A 27,402-nucleotide genomic window follows, 5' to 3' on the forward strand; every position below is an offset into this window, starting at 1 on the left:
CAAACTGTAGGAACCACAAAATAGATTGAAACATATAGGCTAGTTTATTTTTCTTTTACTGTGTTTGAGAAGTTCCTTGTTATGAGCTGAACTATGTGTAGAAATAAAAACATGCCAGTTGGCTTTCACTAGCCTGGTACCTGTTCACGTTTTTCAGACAGGAACTCCCCATCTGTGGAGGTGTACTTGCTTGTTTGGTTCACCCATACTTTCGTCACCACAGCCCTTTTGTGTATTTTTCTTTACCTCCTACAGTATATAAACCTCACCCCTTAAGAGGTGTTTCCCTTCACCCCGTCTCCTGTATCGCCTGTGTTATAAACCTAGTCTATTTTGGTGTTAATGCAAACATTTTACCTCGTAGAAGACTGGCTTTGTTTTCAATTACATTTTTTTTAATATACAGTACCAGTCAAACGTTTGGACATACCCACCCAGAGAAAGGTTTATTTGTACTATTCCCTGCATTTGAGATTATAAAGTCATCAAAATTATAACATATATGGAATTAAGCACTAACTGAAAACAAACAAACAAACAAAAAAATGTTGGAGGCAGGTAGCTGTGTGTTCGGACTCAGAAGGTTGCTGGTTCAAATCCCATGGTCAGCAGAGTGATTCCACCTTTGGGCCCTTGGGCGAGGCCCTTAATCCCAATTGTTACAGGGACTGGCTGACTTTATTGTCCCCTGTATGCCGGTTTCATGAGGTGGCCTCCTGGGATGCTTTTCCAGCTGTCCTGCAAGAGTTCCCACATAATATGCTGAGCACTGATTGGCTGTTTTTCCTTCACTCTCTGGTCAAACTCCTCCAAAACCATTTCTACTGTGTTATTGTGGTAAGTGGTATATCTATTTTGTTTAAGCTGATCAGTAGGATACTGCATCTGTTGCAATCTTCTTCTAGGTACTTAGTTTTCCATTACATTTTCTCAGAATGGTCTACCCTCCTAATCCACTATGATACATCAAGCCATGTGCTGACCACGAAGTTTACTGTTCCTGACAATTCATATTTAGTGAATAAAGCAGTTTAGTAAGAGTAAAGATTTCTTCTTCTGTTAGTGGATAGGATATGATTACTTGGAACCCAAAAGAAAAACGGAAGTGTAAGTGGACGTCTATGTAAAAAGGGGGGGGAAAATCCCCTGACATGGTGAGCAAACTTGCCAATAAGTCAATATTTGCTTGAATCGTGGTGAGAAAAGAAAGCTGTGAGCTGACAAATGGGAGAGCTGTATGACGCACATGCAACACTCCCATTCCGGCTTATGATGGGGGGAGGGCTGAATGGCTGGGGTGTGCAAGTCTCTAGGGACTGAAGAGTCCTTTTGGTGGGTGAGATGAAGAACAGACTGGATGAGCTGAGGGGCTATCAGAACAGGGATGAGGGATCCCAAATAGATTTTGATTTACAAGGTCCTGGCTACTTTAATGCTGGCTATCAAGAAGGACTTTCTTCAGGGATGGGAGAGTTCTTTGGGCAGGTGTATCAGCTTTACATGGATCTAAGCATGTTACGAGAGTTGTCGGAAGAGATTCATGGCAAGCAGGAGCGGATTCTGTGTAGCACTACAGCTGAGGAACTATGTGGAGAAAAGCAGCTTCTCGCTGAACTCAAAAGACGGTTCTCTCACCAGGCTAGGGACATCCATGAGCGTTTGTCTCAAATGAAAGAGAAGGATTGGACTGGAACGCTCTGGAAAGGTAGTGCAGAAGGCCGGATTAAGCAGTCCCAGTTCTACAGCCTGCTCCAACAGCACAATCAGGTTCTGAGTCAGCACTATACCTGGGAAACAGAGTATGCAGGACGCCTGAAGGAACAGATTGTAAGGCAGACACAGTTGGCTGGCGTGGAGCTGGATGAGGAAGAGATCCGACGCCTGGCAGATAGTTTGCAGGTTCCCCAGCTAGTGGGCACTGACATCCCAGAACTTGAGGCCCTCAGGAATCTTGCACTTGTCCAGGAGAGACATCATCAGCTGTTGGCCCTGGAAGAGCAGATCAGTGAGCTCCACTCTCTTTTTCTAGCCCTGGAAGTCATGGTGTGCCAACAGCACTTACAGATGAACCACATTGAGTACAACGTCCTACACACTCTAGACTATGCGAGCGAGTCCTCCGAAAAACTGAAGAAGGCTCTCCGGTACCAGCACCACTCCAGAGTAGCTGCTCTTGTTTCCTCTCTTCTGGGACTGTGTTTGTGCTGTGGGTGCCTGTGTTGCGCATCCCCGAACTTGCCCTTTACCAAGTAGCCAGGCTGTTATGTCCAAAGAGGAAAACACTTTTACCAGCAATTAACCATCACAAAATAAGCTAAGTGAGCTAAAGCTTTCGGTTACATGACCGATATTTCAAAATTACCGAATAAGCAATAAATGTTAATGAAACCATGAATATCTGTTGAGACAATGCTATGATAGATTCACTTTGCAGTTTAAAAGTTTAAGTCAAAAGAAAATTCATGGTTAGAGCTGACATTTAGGTTGTTATCGGGCCTCTTGGTTTTCAGCCATTTAGGTGCTTGGCGTGTGTCCTCATTTCTCATGTCCAAGTCTCTGTTGTTGTTAAATACATTTGGAAATGCATTCTATGCTGTGTATATGCTCATCATGTAATATATCTGTAAATAAAATTGTGTCAGAGACAGGTTGTTTACATAATTTTTGTTTCAAAGGTCATACTTATACACCCTGGAAAGCACAGATAGACAAAACTAACCGATGTTTCAGCTGTATTTTTTTCCATATGGGTTGTGCTGTAACTTGAATATGGTACTTTCTTTCCGCTCATTTTTGAAACATTCTCTAGCAATATCAGTGGTGGAAATTAATCACAGCAAATTAATATTCCAGTCTTGCACATCCTCAAAAAAATGATACAGTATATTTATTGTCATTGTCATTGCAAATAATAATATGCACAAGCTGTGTTTTGTCATTGATTGTAGGCCTTTATCTCAATTTTATTACTTGTGTATTTCCAGCTATGGTTCTATTTGTATATGTATTGATTGATGAAATATCAGTTCAGTACAGTTAACACAGATCACAAATTTAATGGAATGTAATCAAAAGCCTTTTCCTCCATGCGATTTCGTGTGATATTTATTAAACTGAAAAAAATATATATTCATTTGGCTTTCTATGTTTGTGTGCTCATTTTAGAGTGTTTTCTGTGGTAAAAGATATCCCATTTAAATTGAGGAGTTACGGATTTATTAATTTTACTTTTAATTTTTTAGTTTTTCCTCTTTTTATTCTAAATTACGTAGCTTACTATTTAGTAATTCAATATCAATTCTTTTTAGGTCTGAAGGGTCATAATCATTACTTAAATACAACATATCCATCCATTTACCGTAACCAGTCCCACATCTAATACAAGCCTACTCCAGGAAACAGCGCACACGGGACGGGACACGCTGCATATAATATCCCTAAGCAAACGTGAAATAAAAGCAAAGCCAAGTAATCTACACTGTAAATGAATCACGAATAATTCTGACGCTCACGAAGCGCGGTCCCTGAACACGTGACGGTGACATCATCAACGAGCGTTGGCGGAAGTATCTCGGCAAAACAAACACCAGGAAGAGGACAGATTCAGAACTCAAAAGGAAATTTAGATCTTAGTGCGATTTAACCATTTTAGTAATAATTTTAATTATATTTTTGTAAATTACTGTCTCTGGATTTACAAGCTTTTTTGAAAACATGTCAAATATGGAAAGTATCCTTTTCATCCAAAAAGACTGGATTGCGTTGAAGACTCGACTTGGCCTGGCATACACTAATGTTATAGTAGGACATAAATGCAGGTTGAACGTAATTATTAGAAATGTCATTTTGATATGTGTCATTATACCTTTTTATAGTGTCTGTACAAAAATTATATCCTAAAATCGGGAGTAGCTCGGCGTTCTGTGTAACTAAATTAAGTGGCGTTCAGCTGGTCTTAAGCAGTTTCAGTCAGGTAATAAGTCCACTAGTTGGGTTAGTTACCTTCTTGGAGTCGGTTGTTCGTCGCTGGAGTTTCAGGAAGTGATTGACTTTCTTAGGAATATATGGTTTTTAGAAAAGTAGATTTAAAGTACATTTGTTGTATTTTTACATTAATCAGCAGATAGATTTAGTGGTTCTAAATATATATTATTCCAATAAATATTCGCTAAACTGCCAACTTGGTTGTTGCTATCATGAGTCGTGGGTTTTGCCTGAAACATCGGAATCCTAAACTTCTTTCGGTATGTGTATTGCCATGAAATACTGAAATAGAATTGAAAGGAATTTGTAGGTGTCGATAGCAAGATTTTAAATATAGCTAAAGCTATCTGGCCGGCTTCCCCTCAGTGGCCGTGATGTTAAGCTTGAATACCGCATTATAATCAACCACAACGAAACTTGTCCTGTAATGGTAGTCACGTGATTGAGTGTAACAACGTTATAGTCTTTGTTTCTTAACACAACGATACTACAACATCCTCTCTCTCTTTATGAGTCTATGATGAATTAAAACTAATACTGTAAAATTTGTATTAGATCTTCCCACCACGGTCCTTTACGCAATCTGTATTCCCCTCAATACCAATATGGACCGATTTGCGTAAATCTAATCTGCCATATAAAGCCATGACTTTTCACAATGGGGATGTCTTAACTGAACGTCATAGAACATCTCTTCAATCTAAAGTTTGCTGCCAAAGAACTCGAGCGAAATGCCAAGAAATGTGATAAGGAGGAGAAAGCAGAAAAGGCCAAGGTGAAAAAGGTGAGCATTCTTAGAAAAGGTGATGAAGTGCAACTAAGGCTTAATAGTTTCAATGTGTAACAACATACAATTATGCATGCTTAAGGACTGGGCCATCTAAGGATTACTGTATTGTAACCAATGTATGTAATTCCTATAATTTAGGCCATTCAAAAAGGAAATATGGAAGTAGCACGGATACATGCAGAAAACGCCATCCGGCAGAAGAATCAGTCTGTGAACTTCCTGAGAATGAGTGCCCGGGTAGATGCAGTGGCTGCCAGGGTCCAAACTGCTGTTACAATGAACAAGGTAGTAAATCCCACACATCCAGTACACAAGCTCTTCACTGGTGAAATTGAAGGTTGTATGTTCTGTCATTGTAAAATTTTTTTACAGCAGTAAGCCTTTTATAAAAAAAAAAAAATGATTTACATTTATTTTTGAATGTCAGCATTCAAAGTGCTGTATCAGCATTTCAGTTTTCTATGAATGAATCAATCCATCCACCTACTAACCACCCATCTTGGTCAAGACCACAGGACCATTTCATTTTAAATTCTGTTAATCACAAACTTTACTGCCTTTGATTTTCCAAATATAAACACTGAAGGTAAAAACATGCGCAAGATATTAAATCCTCATTATCTTATGAAGCCTGTTTTAAACCACACATGTGGTGGATTGGTGTCTGATATGTACCATATTGTGCGATAAATTGTGGTACACATTTGTCCTGATTTGAATCGTGTAAATAAAAAATGACCCTCAAAATAGCTGAAATGATTATTAGGCTGTCTCTTACTTTTTTCTAGCTGTAAATGTACATACTTTGGAAATTGACAGGTTTTTTCTGGTCTGCTTTGCAGGTCACTAAATCAATGGCCGGTGTTGTGAAAGGCATGGATGCTACACTGAAAAGCATGAACCTGGAGAAGGTAGGAGTTATACATGTCTGTCAATGTTGCATATCAAAAGGCAATTGCATCACTGGTATACTCTGCATTGTGCAGAATACTTATGTTAAAACAACTAACAATGTATTTGTTATATTGCACACATTGTGCTTATTCCTACATTATTTGCACTGGCATGCACTTTTTATAGTGATCAACCACACAAGCCCATTGAATATACTAGCCAGTCAATGTAATCATTGTCTATTTTCTTAACTGTATGTATATCTGCTGTATGTATGAGACCCATAGACAGTCGGAGACAAGTTCAACATGTATGTGATCAAACTTGTCCAATAAACCTGATTATGTTCCAGAAGGAAGACAGAGGCGAAAACCTTGAATCCGAGGAACACACATTAGCTCTGCGGAACTCCTATGTGAACTTAGAATCACTGCATGTGGGATTATAGAGCAGTATGGCCTGTGGAACAGATGTGTGCTCTATTTGCTCTTCACCAGATCTCAGGCCTTATGGACAAGTTTGAGCGCCAGTTTGAAACACTGGACGTACAGACCTCCCAGATGGAGGACACGATGAGCAACACGACGACACTCACAACTCCACAGGTATGGCTGTCTGTTTACATTCCTATAATGTCACTGGTTTGCTTCCATTATGACTCCCACAACAAAACCTGTACATGTCTTCAGTTTTAAGCTTCTAAAATGTGTTCTTCTATCATGGTTAATTTCATCATTCACTTTCATATCATGATAATTAAAAGGAGAAACACACTATATTTTGCCAAGTGTGGGTACATGTATTTTTTATTGCATGCCATCTAGCTGGCATTTGGTTTCCTAATGTTTAATTTTGAGTATAACTTGGCACACATAAAAGCTCATGAAATCATGGATATGAATTATGAGTTTGATGTGAAGTTTGTCTTTCTCTGTGTTTTAGAACCAAGTGGACTCACTGATGCATGAGATGGCTGATGAAGCTGGGTAAGAGATTTGGTTTGGTTATTAAAGAAGCCTGTATGTGTATTATTAGTGTACTTGCTGTTATTGACTGTTAGATGGCAAAATTTCCATTACTTCAGGTTCCTGATGACTTATAATAGTAATATTAATATTATGACAAATGCGCATCTTCACTTATAGATAATTTATTTGCATTCTGTATTTTTGATATTGTAAAATTTTTAGTTGAAGGTGCCAAAAAATGACAATGTTTCCTGGGTGGTAAATCCTGGTGAGGTCATTATAACCAAATATTTTCTCATTATAATGAGATACAAGAATATACCATTATAACAAGATATGGTTCTCGGTATAACAATATATGAAACTCATTCAAGTAACATTTCTCCTTAAAAATGTAGTGTGAGTATGTTATGTTGCTCTAAGGAGAAAAAGGAAAGCACCAAACTGATAATGACTCATTTAGGTGATATGATCAAGTTACCCTTCATGCTGGGAAGTTTTACTTCGCACCACATGAGACTGCGACCAAGCCATCCACACATAGTTTGCCTGTGTGCGAATACTATGGGGTTTACGGTAGTAAATTTATGCACTCAAAGCTCTCTAATAAGGCAAATATACAATATACTGTATACACAATATATATCTCCCATTCAAACTGTATACAGTATATAATACAATACTCTATACAATAAAATTTAGTATATATATACAATTCATATCTCCTATTCAAACTTGTTTTTCTCTATCTGACAAGTAGTATTAACGTATCTCATAATAATGAGAAACTGGGCAGATTTTTTTCTCATAATGGCAACAATGCACTGCCTTTAGGCCTTATAGAACTCCTGCACAAGGCCAGATATCTTGCCTGTTATGCTCTCTCTCTTTAAAATACCCACTGTCGTATTATTTCCATTGTGAATCACAGTATTAAAAAGCATTGAAATCATGTAGCAGCCCTTCATTTGTCATTTTGGGTTTCATTCCTGGATGGATAGATGGATAGAAATTCAAAGTTTATTGCATGTGCATTCACTGTATATTAAAGCTTAACATTCTTTTTTCACAAGGCCATCAGCAGTGTTTGTCATTGTAGGATATTAAGCATGTGCTTCTGCTGTTGGTTCTCTACAGGCTGGATCTAAACATGGAGCTTCCACAAGGTCAAATGGGTTCAGTGGGCACCAGTGTTGCATCTGCAGAACAGGTACTGGAAACGTACGGATGATTGTTTAGATCCTGTTGAATCAATTCATCTTGCACTATAACAAAACGCTTCTTCTTACTCCTTTTTCCAAAATAAGCCCTTGATAACACAAACAAGTCTGAAACTGGGAATCCAAAATGTTTTATTTAAAAGGCTGCTATTATTTTTGAACTTTTACTGTTTTTTACTGTTGTTTTCAGTTAAATAATTTCATTCAGTTGTCACATTCACGTGTGTCTGAATTCACATTCAGTTGTCAAATAATTGGTCAAATGTTAATATTATAGATAATAATAAGAAAATAAAAAATATGGAAATGGGAAACCAAATTACCTCCGAAATCACCCTGCCGTAGACACTCTTGTTGCTGCAAACGCACCAGGCAGTTCCCTGCTTACGTTCTGACCTGTGCGGTCTTTCCTTTCAGGATGAGCTGTCTCAGAGATTGGCCAAACTCAGAGACCAGGTGTAGTGGACATACAATTTGTGCAAGATGTGCCAGAACTAGAGTCGGTGACTGTCCTGGAATGACTGACCGGAAAGAGTCACTTCCCTTCTCCCCAATCCTGCATTTTTATCTCTATTCATCTCTGCCTTTAGCTCTAAAATGGAGCTGTCTTCTCCAGTCCTCTATCTTGTATAGGGAGCGGTAAGTGTTTTGTATAGCATATTCTGAATTCTCCACTACACTAAAAGAAAATGCATAACATTTTTGTCATTAAAAAGAGAACGAGGATTTGTAACAGATGTATACATTTTGTAATGCATTTTACTTTGATATACTCTCTTGAAAGGAATTTGTTAAAAAAAAAAAATGGTATCATGCAGAAATTATTTTGTGATTTCAGGTTAAAAGCCTCTCTTTATTTTACTCTCCCCCCACAATAGTGTTCTTACATGCATTGTAACAGTCATGTACACCAGATAAATCATAACTGTACTTTATACAAACAAGACAAAGTCCTAATTCAAGTATCATAAGATAAATGCTAATATCTTTTCTCTTTTTTATGTCTGAAGTTCTTTGAAATATCAACAAAGATTTATGGATATTGTTATTTATCGCTTCCCGTGTTTGGTAATGGTTTAAAATTATTTTGGTGTTACGTTTGTGGATATTGGTCTGTATATCAATAAAAATTTATTAATGGTTATTCATACTGAGAAAAGAATTGTTCTCTTATGAGCAAAACAGTGATGCCTTGGTGACTGGTTGTAATTTCTACAGCAGAAAACACTGTCACACAGATCCTAGGTATAATGGATGTGATGATTATAATGTATGTGGCACACAGCATTGCTTCCTGAGAGAACTTTTCATTGTATGCATAGCATTTGCTGTAAGAGATAAGTGCGACCCCTGGAGCAAACCATTTGAATAGTTAATGGAGGGGTGGGGAAGCTGATCCATGGAGGGTTCGGTGTGGGTGTGGGTTTTTGGGGATGACCCCTCAATCAGGCAATAATAAAGCCGTGGTTCTCAGCCCCCGTCCTTAGGAATCATAGATTAAGCAAAATAATTTGAGTTAAAGTGATGACAAAGACTGATTTCTTTGAGAGGCTAAATTGCACGTATTTAACCATATTTAAGTTCTTCTTTGCCATACTGACAGATGGCTGCATTTTTAGTGTGAAGTGCTTCCGCACAACTGGTGCTTTTGCTCTTTATTTGGATCCTCATTTGCTGCGCTCTGTTTTCCTTCCTCCATATTGCCGAGCAATTCGGAATGCAAATTTTAATTGAGGCTTTTAAAAAATCCAGTCATTTCCTTAGGCCCTTTTTCAGTAAGTAGGTAAGCAACTGATTAAAATTTAATAACACTCTGAGTACTTCTTTAGGTAAAGCAAAATTGTTTAGGTAAACCAAATTTCTTTTAGTGTATGTGTCTCGATTCGCATAGGTGTCAAGTCTCACAGTTTTACAGTGTGACAGCTTTCGCCCTCGTCAGCCCTGAGTCAGCAAGGTTAAGGCCCCAGCTTTTTATGATGGCTTGATGTTCTCACCAAATTGTAGCCACCTTCTCACTGTTCTCACTGCAGCAGTGGTATGTAAACTCTTTTTCGAAACCTGACACTGGAGTTTGAGTGCCATGGAACATTTTTCATTTTTCACACCTGCCTGATACACAAGCCGCCAATGAGAATTTGAAGAGCAGACACAGAAAAACAGATCTCATCTGCCGCATGAGACCAGAGAGCACAGAGATGTTGAGGAAGATGACAAAGACAAGGAAGGTGGTACATTTACAGTTTTTTTGATTGCTTAAATCCTCAAATCAACATCGCATTTACAGCATTTGAAGCATTTACCTTTGCGTTCAAATAAAATTCAATTATTGAAGCAACAACTGTCTCTGATTACTTTCATATGAATGAAACATTTTGAAACGTGTAATCTTAAAAGCCAAAATACTACAGACAACAGTCATAAGCTGCCAAATACATATATTGTGTTGGCCAGCAGGTTTACAGTACAGGGTGGTATTGTAAGTGGTATTGGGAGTCACATTTCAAAATGAATAGATGACAGTCATAGACCATCTAATCAGCCATGACCTAAGTATGACGGATACTGCAGCTGTGGCAATTTCAGTGTCATAATGCAATAATAAACATTTCAGTAATATATGACAAACCTGTATTTTGAACTATGTTTCATTTATTCTCAGTGGTTTATGTGCAGGAAAAACTACAAAAATATTCAGTAGCTGTTTGAGTACTAAGCATACATTGTAGTCTAAGGGTGTTCAGATATATAACATAAACTTTAACCAAATGAAATTTAACTTTACTGATCCCAGGGGGACACTAGACTATCGATTAAATCATGAAACTTAAGTATTTGTCAGCGAGTGATTGAACGCCAAACCAGATAAGAATTTCCACTTCTATGTCGGCCATCGCTTGGAGAAATGGGAGCGCCAAATCAAACTGAACTCTGCTGACTCAACCGCAGCCCTTTAAATCCTGACTTTTTGTTAGCTAAACCTACGCTAGAGTTGGTTTAATTCAGAACATTAGTTGCCACGGTGATTGAGTGACATTCAGGTTCTGGAACAGAAGCTGATTAGGTTTATTATGCTAATTTCAGATTGCGCTAAACCCGCTTTCTGGCGTACCCCCCGATGTATAATTGAACTGATTGACCATAATCCCACCCTCCCACACGCTAGGTGGGTAGCTGAGCAGTTAGTGATCTGTGCCTAGAAGGTCATAGATTCAAATTTCATAACCAGCAGAGCACTGTTGGGCCCTTTGGAAACAGCCATAACTCCAATTGCTTCAGGAGTGCTTGGTGCTGACTGACCCTAGAACTTGCTCTTACCTATGTATGTGAGATATAAAGTGCTCACAGAAAGTCTTGGAATGCTTGCTTAATTGAGTAAAACTATTGCAAATGTATTGATTTTATAACAAAATCATTTGTTTATAAAAATCCATCAAACAGTTTTAAGTAAAACATTCTTTTCAAGTGGTAATAAATTCCAAATCCAAATTATATTTCTAAAAGAGCTCTTTCCTGAGTTATCAAGTTAATTGACAAACAATCTCATTTGGGTGCTTTTTAATTAGTAACACCTTTGCAATGACATAAAACACCAAACATTTGTGTTTAGTATCCCTTAGGGAACCAATGACTATAATAGCATCCAACCATTATCTGATACTGCTTGTATCTATTCAGGGACACTTGGTGGTCCAGAATCTATGAGCACAAGACAAGGAACAACCCAAGAAGGGATGCCAACCCACTGCAGGGCACACTCACACACCATTCACACACACAATTCGGTAACTCCAATTAACCTCAGCATGTTTTCGGGGGGAAACCAGAGTAGCTGGAGGAAACCCCACGACGACAGGAGGAGAACATGCAAACTCCACACGCATGGAGCCATAGTGGAGGCTCAAACTGATTCCAGAGGTGCGAGGCAACAGTGAAAAAACCACCACAGCACCATGCTGCCCTGACTATCCATTAATAGCTAAATGGCAGGAACAGAACTGAATCAGTCAGTCAAGAAAACTATGACATTTAAAAAGAAAATGTCTGGGAGGAAGATATGTGCAGATATGTTAAACGGTGCTTTTGTTATGAAACCAATAAATTTGCGACATTTTTACAGAATTAAGAAAGCATCTTCAAGAATCAAGACTTTCTGTGAGCACTTTATGTTTGTGTGTCTCATGGAGAAGAAGATATGTGATATACTATCAAATTTCATGGTGGCATTCCAGCGGTTTCCCTCGTCTAACTGCAGTCTGTCCTTAGGCTCCCTAGCTCGATTTTGGAAGCACCAAACGTGCACGCCTAGGCTGACTGAACAGTTCGAGGTTTTCAGGAATCTCATGAAGGGACAGCCGCCTCTTGAACTCCTCTGTGGTAAAGTAGTGCATGATCGGGTCCAAGCAAGAGTTGAGGCTGGCCAAGCATAACGCAACTGGGTGGCACTTGAAAATGACATCACGGAAGATGCAGTTTTCCACTCCGTTGAACTTCACCAAGAAGTGTAAGGGGAAGGTGAGGTGGTAAGGGGCAAAACAGATGAGAAATACCAATGTACAGCACAGGACCATCTTCAGCGCTTTCCGTTTCTCTGCACTGTGCTGAAGTCTTCCGCTTTTCCCACGCAAGCTGACCGCTGTTCGCCATGAGCATGTTAGCACCACGGTGAGTGGCAGAATGAAACCCAGCAGTTCTGCCAGCGCGATGATTGCAATGCTGGCTGGCACGGTCAGCTTCACAATAGGTAGTTCTGAAAAGCAGAGGGACTTGCCTGGTCCCCGCCGTAACAGGAGGAAGGGCAAGCATCCGACGCAGACGACGATCCAGCCGGCTGTGCAGAAGCAGAGGTCAAAACGCTGTTTGTTGCTGCTATACTTCAGTGGGTGGATGACGAGACTGCAGCGTCGCACGCTGATGCAGACCAGGAAGTAGATGCTGGCGTACATGTTGACATATTTTAAATAGAAGCAGAACATGCAGAGGAAATGTCCAAAGGGCCAAGTGTCATTTAAGTAGTAATAGATCCTCAGAGGCAATGAGAGCACTTGGAGAAGGTCAGCCAAAGCTAGGTTTATCATGAACACTATAGCTTTCTTGGTCTCTCTAATGTATGCACGGAAGACCCAAAGTGCCAGCATGTTGCCAACAAGTCCTGGCACAAGGATAATTGTGTAGGTTACTGCATAGATCAGGTGTTGATATAACTTCAAATCATGTCCATCTTCACAGGTATAATTCATTTTTAATCCCAGCTCGAAGCAGGTCCACCTCTTTCTCTCACGTGTGACTTTTTCATTTGTTAGATTTTAGTAACTCTTCACTCAGTGTGATCCCTTTCAACAACGCACTTGGAAAACATTTAACAGCATATATGCCATTTTGAACATCAAAAATGTCGTCGTCAAACTTCTATTGCCTCGATTCTGTGATTGTTGTGGCAGCTCAGTGTCTCCACAAGGTCAATATCTTATGTCTTGAGATGTCTTGAGTTTTTAAATTTGATATTTGCAGATTTCTGTAAAACAAAAATAAGAACAGAAAAGTGAGACATTCACTGTATTCGGATATAAAATGAAGCAGATTATAAGACAAGCCCCCACTTTTTCAGCAGCTATTTTTAGAAGAAAGGTTTAGGAATACCAAATCATAACTTTATAAATAATTATTAACAGCCACTATTGGTTAAATACTAGCAGTGACACTCATGGTTACACACTAGCAAAACACACGCACATATTACACAGTTATGACATTTACAATTGACATAAAGACAGAAATGCACAAATGAATTTACACTCTTTAAATATATGTGTGGTGTGTTGCAAAGCATGTTGGGAAGTGCATCATTAATCCTATTGACCAATTTATTTTTGGATAAATATAAAAAAAAAAAAAACACCACCTTATATTTGGGGCAATATGACGTAAACTGTTTTTTTTTGTTGAAAATAGATTGAATGGAAGGTAAGTGACACAGAATGAAATGTATAAAACTTAATGCAAAGACTAGAATAGTTCTACTGTAGCACTGTCCAAAGTTGATGTAACGATTTATGAACCAGTTAATAATCGTTTTGGAGGAAGGATTTTTCAGTCATCCCTAGCAGATGCATCTTTAAAAAATTTTCTCCACAGTCTGTTGTTCGACTCCTGGAAATCAGTACAGAGCTGTTAAGAGTGACTGAAAAATCCTCCCCTCCCTGCATACCAGATTCCGAAGGTCTGTCATCCTCTGCTTCAGCCGACTGTTACAACCCAGGCCATTTGCAGAGTGTAACACGAAGGAGAGGAGGCAATGTATGACGTTAAAAACATTTATTAATACATACACCTGATGGCGATATGACGGATAAAAAGATTCTAATAAATACAAAATCCTAAACAGACGGTATAATGATTTATTATGTGGACTGGTGTATATATGTGGACAGAAGACAAAAGCAAAATACTGTATATGAAGCAATGATCTAACCGGAAACAATCAACAATAACGCCAATAACAATAACAAAGGGTATGAACAACGATCTGCAACATGTCGGCAATACAGTAATCAGACATCTAAAATGAAAATCCGCAATGAGAAAACAATAATGAAAAATGGAGCTCAGCTGTTACTCATCCTTTTTGCGTTAGTCTCCCCCTTAAAAAACATTTTCTATGCAGGACCAGTCAACCTTGCCTCTATGAATGACGTGGGCATCGGGACACGTAATCAACAGCAGCCACGCAGAGACGACTGACATCAGAGCAACTAATACAATCAGAGGTTTCCACAAGAGTGATGTAATAGATCTGCTTGGTGGAATGGTGGCCTGGTTGCCAAACCCAGTAGTTCACTGGAAGGACCACGAGTGGGTTAGTTGAAGAATTGGAGTTGCACTTGTTGGGCTAGTTCCAAGTGCACCCTGATTACAATTAATCTTCTCAATCTTCTACCACATTTCAGGGATGTACATTCACAGTAGTGTGGCACGGTTAGGGGTGTCGTTCCCAAGCATCTTTAGAAAAATCAAGTAACCCTCTGGGTTACTGGCCATAGGGTAGTTTGAAGAGTATAAATCCTGTTGAGGCTTGGGAGACTTCCAGGACTTGAAGAAAACGTAGGGCAGCACAATGATCAAAATTCCACCCATCCTCATCAACAATGAGGCAGAACATGAACTTGAGGGTTTGGTTGAATCTGACTGTCAGTTTGCGGGTGGTACACTGACGTGTTCAAACGGTAGAACCTTCACCAACCAAGGAGATGAAAACCATGTTTTAGTCTGACAGGATATCCTTGAGGTAGCTGCATACTTCGAACGACACCCAGACAAAACGACATTAAGCATGTTGGGGAGAACTATTTTTTGCATACTTAAAATGACCCTGCAACCTTGTTCTTTATAGAGGCCGTAAAATGCTTTTGATCCAGCAGAGGATTATTAACAGCCAACATTGGTTGAATCCTAGAAGTGGCACAGACAGGGAAGCCAACAATTTAAACAACACTCATGGTTAAACCACACTAACAAAACACACGCATTCCACAGCAAACATTACACGGTTATTACATCTACTGCTAACAAAAATACATGAATACACATATTTATTTACACTATTTAAAGTGTGGTGCGCTGCAAATCATGCCTGTAGCTGCATAATTAGGCCTGGGGTCAATCTCAATATGCATGCTTGACCATACTTGTGTTCTCGTGTACCTATTTTACATCATGCTCCATTGCCAAAAACCTGTTCCAATACTAAGATTACAAGATCGAAGGACAGTAAAAATCATTGGATGTTGGTCTTGCTCCGCCCTACATATCAAAGATGCATCAGGTGCATCATTGCCAAACGAGAACAATCCCATGATTCATGGGCTTGCGTTCATAGTGGGGTACCGCAGGGTTCAATTTTAGGACCACTATTGTTCCTAATTTACATAAATGATATGGATACCAATATATACAGTAAACTGGTGAAATTTGCAGCTGACACCAAGGTGGGTGGTGTAGCAGATACTGAATTAGTGGATCAGCAGCTACAGCGGGATCTTGATTTAATTAGTGACTGGGCCGATACCTGGCAGATGAAATTTAACGTCGATAAATGTAAGGTACTCCATCTAGGGAGCAGAAATATAAAGTACAGGTATTTCATGGGTGTCACTGAAATAAAGGTAGCTGATCATGAGAAAGACCTTGGTGTGTATGTTGATGCTTCCATGTCCCATTCTCGCCAGTGTGGGGAAGCAATAAAAAAGGCCAATAGGATGTTGGGGTATATCTCCAGGTGTGTGGAGTTTAAGTCAAGGGAGGTAATGCTAAGATTATACAATTCCTTGGTGAGACCTCACCTAGAATATTGTGTGCAGGTTTGGTCACCATATCTTAAAAAGGACATTGTGGCCTTAGAAAAGGTGCAGCGTAGGGCCACAAAAATGATTCCTGGTCTTAGAGGAATGTCATACGAGGAACGGTTACTTGAGCTAAATCTGTTCAGTCTCAAGCAAAGGAGACTGAGGGGGGACATGATCCAGGTATATAAGATTCTAACAGGTTTGGATGCTGTTCAACCAAATAGTTACTTCAGCATTAGTTTAAATACACGAACTCGTGGCCATAGGTGGAAATTAGCGGGAGAACATTTCAAGCTGGATTTAAGGAAGCACTTCTTTACACAGCGTGTAGTCAGAGTATGGAATAGCCTTCCTGATAATGTAGTGCAAGCTGAATCATTGGGTTCCTTTAAATCAGAGCTAGATAAGATTTTAACGACTCTGAGCTATTAGTTTAGTTCTCCCCAAGCGAGCTTGATGGGCCGAATGGCCTCCTCTCGTTTGTATAGTTCTTATGTTCTTATGTTCTTATTCATTGCAGGCGGTTGTGATGGTGGTGGAAGATGACATGAACCATAACTGTACTACCTTAATTGGAGTTACCTTAGTCGGTGTAATGTTTCTGGTCTTCCTGTCGGATAGTATTCCCGCTGTTTTTCACTTTTTTGCCTCATGAGCCTGCTGAACTGGAATGGTTAACGTCTGCATATAGCATTTGTAGAGAGCTGAAATAAATATGAATGTTTTAAGTGCAAACATTATTTGTGAAGAAAGCACAAGTAATCAAACGAGGAATAATTAGTCATTTAGAATGGACATTTTGATTATGTATTTAATGATTTTCATCATTAAATACTATGATGAAAATTACAGCCGGGGCAATCAGCTGGGCATGCAGCATAGTGGAACAGCAAGTACACATCTGTCTCAATCCACAATTGGGGCGTTCTCTGTCCGCATGATACTGCAAGATTGATCTTGGAAGGTAAGTTCGCAAGACCAGTCTTACAGTCTTTACAGTAAGTACAGTCTTTGCATTCTTGGTATTAAGATTCACGCCTGCTGACTAACATTTATGGACAGTGGATGAGAAAAAACAAAACATCAGGGAGCCTGCACAGGCGATGCACCAAAACGGCGATCACCACGGTGATTACTCGTCGTAGGATGTTGAATTTCCAAAACATGGTCAATTCCTTCGATTTTGTCTGAAGTATACGGCCACCTTTAGACACGTCCATGTGGAAGAAGAGGAAAAGCACCTGTGCCGTGTTCCCTGAGGTGGCCTCCTGAATCTTACTGAATTGTACAAACTGGTGTTCTATAATTTTTTAAACATTCTGTACAGTGATGCAAAAGGATTACGAAAGAGAGTAGGTGACAAATCACCAGTTTTGTAATTTTTCTATGTTTTCTCAGGAATTAAACAAAAAATAGATAAATGACATTCTAAATGGTCTCAGATTATTGGTGCTGGGTTTGTGCTGAATTAAAGCATATGTAGCGCTTTGAGATGAAATATATCAATATGTCAAGGCATCAGAAGTGGCTGACAGGCCTCAGAATCCAGAGGGTTAAAATACACCATGTTTAATGATTTTTTTTTTCCTGCTTTACCGCTTTTGAAAAATGTGTTTATGAAAAAACAAAGTGTCCTTTCCTCCGGAATATTTTCCAGGGCAGTGGGGCAAAGACTTTGCATTTTCCTGATATTTTTCCAAGACAGAGGCAAAGGTGAAAAAACACTTCTATTTCAATGTGTTGACATGTCTTCTACTTGGCCAACATTCTCGTGGTTTATGACTTGCTTAACATTTGTTTTTTTCTGCAAATATTTTGTCCTTTATCTGCATTTGTAGCGTGCTTCAGTCTTTTTGAGAAAACTCCCTCATTACATAATTTTGCAGCCCCCGGAGTTTCAGCAGAAATATGACTGTAAAATATATTTTCTTGTAGTGCTCGGCAGTGTTACTTTCCACGATTTTATATAAGTAAATGACAGATTAGAATAATTCATGAAAATCAAACAATTAACACACACAAAGAGTGTGTAAGAATATATATTTTAAAATGTTTCAGTAACAGATCACTGAGAATTAAACAATGAATTTATTAAGATTTTTGAATAATATGATGTCAGTGGCATGTTCCATTAGTGCTCGCATTGGTTGTGTTTTCAGGTGCTGAAATATTTAGTGCTAGTGCATAGGAGCTGCAGTGACCAAATCATTCTAATTATTGAAAAATATTCTCATATCATAGAACTAATATGACAAATAAACCTCTTCTAGAATTTTCATGAATAAATGCGACACGGGAATTATTTCAACTTGACACATTACCATTTATAATGGCATTGGAATAAACAAGCATATATATATTTTTTAGTAATGGTGTTCTAACAACCTCAACTAGTCTCTTAAACATCTACACGTGCAGACAGACACCAAAAAATTCTTCCACCAGTTCAAAGATGTCCTACCTTTAATAGCCATGCCAGATTTTTGAAGCACCCCCTGCAAGACTGAAGAGAAAATGATTTGAGTGACATTGGTTAGTACAGATATTCTTCTGTGCCAAAACTATTAGGTTGTTCCAAAAGGAGGAGCACTGCTCGCTCGCTCTCTCTCTCTCTCTCTCTCTCTCTCTCCCACACGATGGACTAGGTTAGTATCATTTCTTTATTTTGGGATCCAAACCCTCCCTTTCCCTAAATCTGTTAAATAGATTTATATTAATATATTATTTATTTAATATTTATATTGAATAAAAAAATTGTAAGGCAAACTCTTTTGCAGAAAGCATAAACCAAACATAAACCAATTCAGTAAAAATGTTCTTTTATAACAGAAAGTGAAAACATTACATTTGAAGTGTCCATTAACTCTTAAGCTGTGTTGTATAGAAATTATAAGTTTCGTTGAATTATAATGATACTATAATGATATCAGGAAACATCCATCCATCCATTTTCCAAACCGCTTATCCTACTGGGTCGCGGGGGGTCCGGAGCCTATCCCAGAAGCAATGGGCACGAGGCTGGGAACAACCCAGGATGGGGGGCCAGCCCATCGCAGGGCACACTCACACACCATTCACGCTCACATGCACTCCTACGGGCAATTTAGCAAGTCCAATTAGCCTCAGCATGTTTTTGGACTGTCGGGGGAAACCAGAGTACCTGGAGGAAACCCCACGACGACATGGGGAGAACATGCAAACTCCACACACATGTGACCCAGGCGGAGATTCGAACCCGAGTCCCAGAACCACTGTAACCACTGCACCACCATGCCACCACATGCAAACTCAACTACCTCCTTCATAAGCTCCTCTACTAGGTGTGATGTACTGTGAGTTTAACTGAACAAATGAACATAAACTCCGCCAATTTAACCACATTCATAAGTAGTGTAATCAATAGTTCCAAGAAAGGATCATCAAAACATCAAGAGATAGTCAAAAGAAAATACATGCAGCTTATTCTGTTTTGTTAGTGATTTAGTTAATTATGTTTCACTTAGCAAAAGTCATATATTATAAAAAAAAATGTTGTCAGAAAGCATCAGTATCCTGTGAAACAGTACATTGTTTTTGAGTGCTTGGCCTCTGTTGGACTTCTGCAGTATCTAGTGTCCTATTGGGTGATCATTGTTGATCATTCCACCTGGGGGCACTCCGAGTACGACTCGTGATGTGCGTACCAATCTTTTATAAAATAACTTTTTCGCTGTTATTTGGAAAATTGCAAAAACTTTAATTTAATTTCACTCATAACTCTTAATATTACTGGAAAAAATAAGAACTAAAAAAAAGTGAGTCGATCCTGTATTTGTCCGTTTAAGGTTCCGCCACTGAGCGGTCAAAAAGAAAACTACCAGCGGTACGAAGGCTAATAGAGCTCGTACCACGCATGCGTACACTTGGGTTTCCATGGCATCTGAAAACGCTACTCTGTGTAGTTCATCAACTACGAGAACTTTAACAAGGTCATTAAGGATTACAAGATACAGCGCCTTGGGTTTTATGCCTGCATAATACTGAAATATTTTAAATGGAAGAATATCATTCCGCAGGGAGCCTACAAGCGCTGTCTGCATTACTTTGCCCAACGGAAGATGATGAAGTCGACAGCTGCTCGGTATTGTTTCATGAGCATAATTAGGATGATTAGAAAATGAACTACTGATTTAAGCCTTACTTGTAAGCGATGCTTTGTATTATAATAACGGTAACAATCTAGTAGATATTCTAGCGGATGCTGAACAGCGTTACGATTTTTAATGCCATAGTTTACTTGTTAACACGTATTATCTACTAACTAGCCTTTTACTATGTATTGACAGTCCTGTTTGTAAATATTTATCTAACGATTAAGTTCTTAGACTTTTTACTGACAATGATTCGATATTTGTTCAAATATTTCAGTCTGCAACAGCCCAAGCTAGGCTTGGACCTGGTCATATCGGTCCCACTAAACAACCAGACGCCACATCAGGTAAGGGTTTAGGATTTAATTTTATTGTATTTGCAAAAGATGTGCATTGAGCAAGATGGATTGCTTCTTCTTTCTCATCACATTCAATGGAAAGTTTTAAAGATAAGCTGTTTTTAGTTCTGAATACAATTTTTGTGTCCAAAAACAGAACGTGTGTGAACATGGCCTTTTTAACTAAGATGCCGTCCTCTTCTGCAGCAGCCTGTCTTACGAGAAGCGGTAAGGACATCTGGGATACCGAAGAAGTCGTGGAGGGTTCAGAATTTGATGACATCGCTGATCCTCGACCACAGCCCGAGTAAAGTTGCTATGCATTAATATATTTCGTAGCCATTTTTGTCCAAAGTGACGTATAAGGCAGATAATACATGGCTTCAGTATTACTTTAAATAATCAGAGATGGGTTTCATGACAGGTATGACATAGTGCTGAAGCAACATGTGGGAACAGAGGACCTGTTTCTGGGTATGACCAGGAAGGATCCATCCTCAATGAGCTGCGATGGCATGGTGGTAAATATCCTTCTAACCCATTACTCAACATATTTCTTATTGCTCTCTTATCTTAAAATGGGAGTCTAACCTCTAGAATAGACCATAATGCATTGCTTCCATAAGTTCATATGCAGTGGATATATAAAACGTTTATGCACCATTATTAAAATTTTAAAGATAAATCATGTCAGACATGTCTCTCTTTAATATGACCTTCTAAACAGCAAAAATCAGCAGAAAAAAAACAATGGATAATTTTACTAGTAAAAAAAGCTGAAATAATATTCTCTGCTATTTCAATAAGGGTGCAGCTTTATATCCACTATACTGCACATAAATGCTTTTGTACAGTACATAAGCTCATAAATCGCCTTGTTTAGAATCCCTTTATGAACCTTTTAATTAATAGGTGAAAATCAAGCTGCCTGACACAAATGCTGCTGAAGTCATTCTGGATGTCAAAGAAAAGTTCCTTGATCTTAGAACACCAAAATAGTAAGATTCTGCATTATTTTTTTTTATAGAAAGACAACTGGTATTTGCACTGTTATTGTCCAGTTGTCCTCCAACTGCTTATCCAGGATAGGAACCTGGGGGGCTGGAGTCTGTCCCAGGCATCACAGAACACAGGAAACCCTCTGGGCTAGATATCCATCCATTGCAGGGCTCACACTCACACAATGTTTAATCCAGAGGTGGTAATTGACCTAACTGGATGTCTTTGAACTGTGGGCGGAATACTGGAATTGCTGGAGGAAATTTGCACAACATGGGAAAAACATGCAACCTATACTCATAGAGCTATGATTCAAATCCCCAAAGCAATGCTGAGCCACTGTGTTGCATCATTTTATTTTTTATGACTATACGAGGTGCAGGACTGTTGTTCTGCCCAGGGTAGGCAAGGATCAGCAATTGCTTTGCATGGGGTATATAACATTGTAAATTACTTTATAATAATTAAAAAAAAACATAATTACTGAAGACTGGTGCCGGTGTGTGTTTTACTGAGGGTTGCATCAGGTCAGGTCAGGTCAGGTTGGGGAAGATGTGCTGATGCAGCACATTGCCGCACCCACCACATGGCGAAACTCCTAGGGATCCTGGCTGGCGACCCCCCCCCCCCCCCCAGGCAGAAAAACGGTCCAGTCTCACCGACTGGAAATGGCCATCCATCTGCCGCAGCCAGATGTTACGTGGGCGTCCTCTCGGCCTGGTCCAGCCACTCGTGTCCTCAGTAATGAGCCGGATCACCCTCAGGGAAACGTGCCACATGGCCATAGTGCCGTAACTGATGCTCCCTCACAGTGCAGGTAATGTGCCTCATTCAGGGCTCCTCTATCGACTGCTCATTCGACACAAAGTCAAACCAGCGGTACCCAAGGATTCTCTGAAGAGACACAGGACCGAAGGAGTCCAGTCTTCGTCTCAGCTCACTGGATAGTGTCCATGTGTCACAGCCATACAGCAAGACAGGGAGCACCAGAACTGTAAAGACTTGGATCGTCTTTCTCTTGAAAAGATATTGGGAGTGCCACACCCCCCTTTCGAGGGACCTCATGACCCCCCCATGCTCTCCCAATCCGTCTGCTGACTTCATAGGAAGAGTCACCAGAGACATGAATGTCGCTGCTGAGGTACGTAAATCTCTCGACAAGGTCGACATTCCCCCCGCAGACAGACACACTACTGATGGCTGTGCCTAAGAAGTCATTAAATGCCTGGATCTTGGTCTTTATCCAGGACACCCGGAACCCCAGACACTCAGACTCCCCGATCGGAGCCTCCATTGACTCCACTAAGATCACAGCATCGTCGGCAAAGTCAAGATCACTAACATTTTTTTCACTGTTCATATGGCCCACAACTGCTGGACCCCACAACCCTGCCCAACACCCAGTACGTACAAGCATTGAACAGAATCTGAGGAAGAACACACCCCTTGCGAGAATTAACTAGGAAGAACACGGAGGTTCTCCCTCCACCCTGCATAGGACTCACAGTATCAATGTACAGGCCGGCCATGATGTCCAGCAACTTTAAGGGGATCCTGCAAAGTCTCAGGATGTCCCACAGGGCAACTCAATCAATTGAGTCAAACGCTTTATGAAAATCGACAACCTCTGCCGGTATTCGCTCTTGCACTCAATGAGAATCCGCAGTGCCAGGATGTGGTCAATTGTAGACTTCTTAGGTATAAAATCAGACTGTTCGCTGACAGGTGAGCAAGTCATAAGGATGACCCTAGTAAGGACCGTACCCGGCACTGAGAGCAGTGTTATCCCCCTCTGGTTGCCAGGCAATCATCCTTACCTTTCCTGATAGAGACTACAAGTCAGTTGGGATGACACCTGAATCCCAAATGGAAGCAAAGGTTGCCTGCAATACCAGGAGGACAGCCTTACCACCAGCCTGTAGAAGTTCACCGCTGATGCCACAGACCCCTGAGGCCTTGCCTACCCCCAGCTGATTCACCACCCCGTGCAATCTCAGGAGGTGCTGCTACACTACAGCAACAGCTATTCCCTGAGCATGGTAGCCATCAGACCGACCAGGCTAAAAGTAGGTGTACCCACCTACAGCGATCTGGCCAGTCCTCGGTCTGTGTACCTCAGGGAGTGCCACCACTGAAATGCGGAGTTTACGAAGCTCCCCCGATAGCAGAGGAAGATGGCCATCTTGCCAGAGAGACAAGACGTTCTACGTGCCTACCCAGATGGGCTGCCTTAGACTGGGACCCAAGCACCACCATGCAGCAGGCGATGCCTCAGCACCACACCAGCCCTGATCCCCAACAGGCCTGACCCTATTGGCTTTCTGTCTGACGTTTTCGACTCATTCAGGGATGGGGCTCCCGAAGGCTTTCCCCCATCCCCTTCATGGTGCATGCAGCCTTCCTGTGGGCGGCTGCAGCAGAGCTACTCCCGCGGAGAGCAGAAGGGTATCATGCCTGTTTATTCCGAGCTGTTTTGTGATGGCTGGAGTGCCAATCCCACCACCAGCACTGCAAGTTGGAGGACTGCTTGCAGGGCCAGATGCAGTTTAGTGTGATATTCAGACACGTTACATGATTATCAACAATAACAGACTTACTGCTATTACTATTAGTATCAGGTGTATACAGCTATATCCCTGTATACAGCACGGTTCTCTCAGACCTCCAGAGATTTGAGTTGCATCTCTACTCTATATTTGGGTTTACCATGTTCTTCTTTTGTCTTGCTGGTTTCCTCTTCCAGCCCAAAAGCATGTTAGGTGAAAATAATTAAATTAAATTGTGTGTGTGTTTTTATGTGCCCTGCCACTGATTGGTATCCTGTCCATTATGTCCTTGTGCCCTGTGCTGCCTGGGATAGGCTCCCTGTATAGGTCTGTGTAGGATGAATGTTTAATCCCACTGCAACCAAAACACACAAGATTTTGTCCCAGTCCCACAGAAATTTGTCACATTTTGTACCAATCCCACTCAGAAAGGAGAAATGTGCTTTGCTTTATTATACTTACTTTCAGGTAAAGAATATAGACAAACTCAAAGACTTGACTTAAATAGGCTACATTCAATGTCTAACAGTTAAAACATATTTTTCACACAATAGAATTTAGTGATTAATTGTCATTGTTGACCCACCACAGCACATAGTGCACAACAACGAAATGTGTCCTCTGCATTTAACCCACACGTGACATAGCAAGGGGGGGGCTGGGGAGCAGTGCTTGGGTGGTAGTACCTTGCTCAGGATTCCTCAGTTGTGTCTTGCTGGTCGGGGATTTGAAGCTGCAATCTTTCAATTATTCCCTAACCGTTAAGCCACCACTGCCCACACACAATAGTAGGTTAGTCAAACATATAGGTACATCTACTGTAGATCTGCACAAACAATATCCACACATTATATCATTTCATTTTATAATGCAGCTGAATGTCAGCGTAGTCTGGCCCATTGGAACTGAGCACACACAGCTATTTTAGCTCAGAAGTTCCACACTTGCGCCCAGTGTATGATAGCACAGTAAGCAAAAGGCAAGTGGGCCCTATGGTGGTCGTTTACAATGCAAAAGTACTGCCGAATATCTGCCAAATTTTCCTTACTTATTTGACAGTTTTAAATTCGCCTTTCCTTAAGAGGCACTTACATCATCAGGTGTTAAAGATTTTTCTGCCGGTTCTGCCATCATTTCCCAGAAGCTCAAGGCCTTGAGGAGTAATAAAAAAAACATATCCCAGTAATACTTATTTTAATTATTTTTGTGGGATCCTGTCACTCATTTCCACTCCCTGGCTCCCACAGACATATGAGTTACTTCCTGTAAGTTCCTGCTCCCATGCCTCACACTTGCTTTGGCTCCCGCTGAGGTCTCAGGAAAGCAGACCTTTAGCTCAATGTCTCCCCGAAGCCCTGACAAGAATAAGCAGCTGGACAAAGGATGGATTCTTACTCTTGTTTTGCATGCAACTAGAGCTTTTAAATGTAACAAAGTGGCTTGTGTGGCCAAGGTGAACATCCTTTGGCTACAAAATAAGCCTCCTTGTGTTTGGGCAGATATGATGGATATTTATGCTTTAACTTGTTGACTGCCCTTTTAAATATGAGCTCATGTGATATTTTTCTTTTTTTACAGTAAACTAGGTTTGCATCTCCCACACCCTGTACATAGCCAGAAGGGAAAGGCTCAATTCATTGCAGAGAGAGAAGAATTAGAGGTGACTCTTCCCATGAACCGATTGCTGGATGCTATCAACCTATTATGAGAAAAAATGGGATATATTATTATGATGAATAAAGTATCAGAATTCTATTGTATTTTATTCTATTCTTTCTGGGTACTGTGTTGGGCAGTATTGTTTATGAATTTTGCACCAAAGCTAGCAGAAAGATGGCATTTGTGATGCAATCCACCAGTTTATCAAATGTAATAAATCTTGCTAATTTGGCTGGAAGGGAAAATAAAAAGAATACAATGAAACAGAAATTGTTAATATTTAATGTTTATTATATATTTAAAATGTAAATGTGAACAGAGGAATCAGAAACTTAGGAGAATACCACGTGAAGCAGATATCCCTGATTGCCCTTTCAAACGAAGCAGGATTTTAACTAAAACGATGCTAAACCACAACCAAACCAGTTTTGCTATCAAGTTGCTGAAATTTGTCGAAAACAGAGCAACATAATGGATTATTGTAGTTTAGAAATTTCTTCACTGAGAATTTTATTAATAGCAGATACAAAATAAAATACCAATTAATAGAACCTCAGAAGATTGAAATAATTAAATTATCTCTTGAATTGAACTACAAAATAGAATGTTAGTCTATTTTCCACATTCAGTTATGGTTAAACAAAAGCCATAGGAAAACCTACAGCTTCATCAAGAGGGCAACTAGCAGATGCAATACTTAAACTCTCTCCTTAAACCACAACTAGACCTTTTAAGGATTTGTTCTTTGCTTTGACACACTTCTCAAATGAGAATTAACATTGCAAAACAATGGGTGTAATCCCCACACCATGAAGTCATTTGTGCAGAGTAGAATATAATTTCTCATTGTTTCCCACAAATTGTAAATGTTTTAGTACATGTATGCAAATGCTCATGTACGATTTTCTTCATTTGGCATAATTATCAATTGCTTAAGCCTTGTTAATCAAAATGGATAGTTTAGTTTCTCAGTAAAATAATTCTACACCTAAAACTATATATGTAAGTTTACTCTTCACGAAACTTTCTGAATGATGAAAATTTGGTGACCAGTTTTCCATATGTTGATTTTATGAACCAGGCATTCCGGTTTCCTCCCACAGTCCAAAAGTGTGCACGATAGGTTAATTGGCGAATCTAAGTTGGCCACATAATTGTGTGAGTGTGCGTGTGGCTGTGTGAGTGTGTGCACCCTACGATGCGTTGGCGACTGCCCAGGGTTGGTTCCTGCCTGCACCCATTGTTTCCAGGATAGGCTTCGGTCACCCCCGTGACCCCAGTTGGGATTAAGTGGTTACGGTGATGGATAGATGGATGGATGGATGGATGGATGTCTCTTGAGGCTTTTCTTGAAGGTGGAGAGGGAATGTGATGACCGAATGTGGCTCACAGTTCATTCCACTGTCAGAAAACTACACAAGAGAATTGTCTAGAGGGACACTTTTCAGATGATGGAAGGAGCTACAAGTGATGTTGACCGAAAGGGGTGAGATCATCATCTTGAGGAGCCTTTTTATAGAGATGGGTAAAGAAGA

The 27,402-nt window shown here is 40.0% G+C and overlaps 4 protein-coding genes across 5 annotated transcripts; 3 read left to right on the forward strand and 1 right to left on the reverse strand.

Moving 5' to 3' along the window:
- Positions 1–830: 830 nt before the first annotated feature.
- LOC125713141 (syntaxin-1A-like) lies at positions 831–2,978 on the forward strand. Its single transcript, XM_048984052.1, has one exon. The coding sequence runs from the start codon at positions 1,342–1,344 to the stop codon at positions 2,251–2,253; it is 912 nt and encodes a 303-aa protein (XP_048840009.1). The 5' UTR covers positions 831–1,341; the 3' UTR covers positions 2,254–2,978.
- Positions 2,979–3,546: 568 nt separating this feature from the next.
- On the forward strand, positions 3,547–9,000 carry LOC125712975 (charged multivesicular body protein 1b). The gene is made up of 8 exons (XM_048983622.1): positions 3,547–3,730; positions 4,671–4,768; positions 4,913–5,059; positions 5,617–5,685; positions 6,166–6,273; positions 6,611–6,654; positions 7,774–7,846; positions 8,274–9,000. The coding sequence occupies exons 1-8, from the start codon at positions 3,715–3,717 to the stop codon at positions 8,316–8,318; spliced, it is 600 nt and encodes a 199-aa protein (XP_048839579.1). The 5' UTR covers positions 3,547–3,714; the 3' UTR covers positions 8,319–9,000.
- Positions 9,001–9,728: 728 nt separating this feature from the next.
- On the reverse strand, positions 9,729–18,757 carry LOC125712974 (probable G-protein coupled receptor 174). The gene is made up of 3 exons (XM_048983621.1): positions 18,657–18,757; positions 16,778–16,899; positions 9,729–13,368 (listed from the first exon to the last, which is right to left on the reverse strand). The coding sequence occupies exon 3, from the start codon at positions 13,091–13,093 to the stop codon at positions 12,125–12,127; it is 969 nt and encodes a 322-aa protein (XP_048839578.1). The 5' UTR covers positions 13,094–13,368; positions 16,778–16,899; positions 18,657–18,757; the 3' UTR covers positions 9,729–12,124.
- A 1,348-nt stretch (positions 18,758–20,105) lies between these two features.
- On the forward strand, positions 20,106–25,968 carry dnaaf6 (dynein axonemal assembly factor 6). Of its 2 annotated transcripts, none has more exons than XM_048983623.1 (6): positions 20,106–20,315; positions 20,603–20,672; positions 20,871–20,970; positions 21,088–21,184; positions 21,576–21,661; positions 25,787–25,968. In XM_048983623.1, exons 1-6 carry the CDS (start codon positions 20,229–20,231, stop codon positions 25,914–25,916), a joined length of 570 nt encoding a protein of 189 aa, XP_048839580.1. In that variant the 5' UTR covers positions 20,106–20,228; the 3' UTR covers positions 25,917–25,968. The 2 variants fall into 2 exon arrangements, with proteins under 2 accessions (XP_048839580.1, XP_048839581.1); XM_048983624.1 differs by having other exon boundaries at positions 20,874–20,970.
- The last annotated feature ends 1,434 nt before the right edge of the window (positions 25,969–27,402 follow it).

Source organism: Brienomyrus brachyistius, chromosome 18, assembly GCF_023856365.1.
Source record: "Brienomyrus brachyistius isolate T26 chromosome 18, BBRACH_0.4, whole genome shotgun sequence".
NCBI lineage: Eukaryota > Metazoa > Chordata > Actinopteri > Osteoglossiformes > Mormyridae > Brienomyrus > Brienomyrus brachyistius.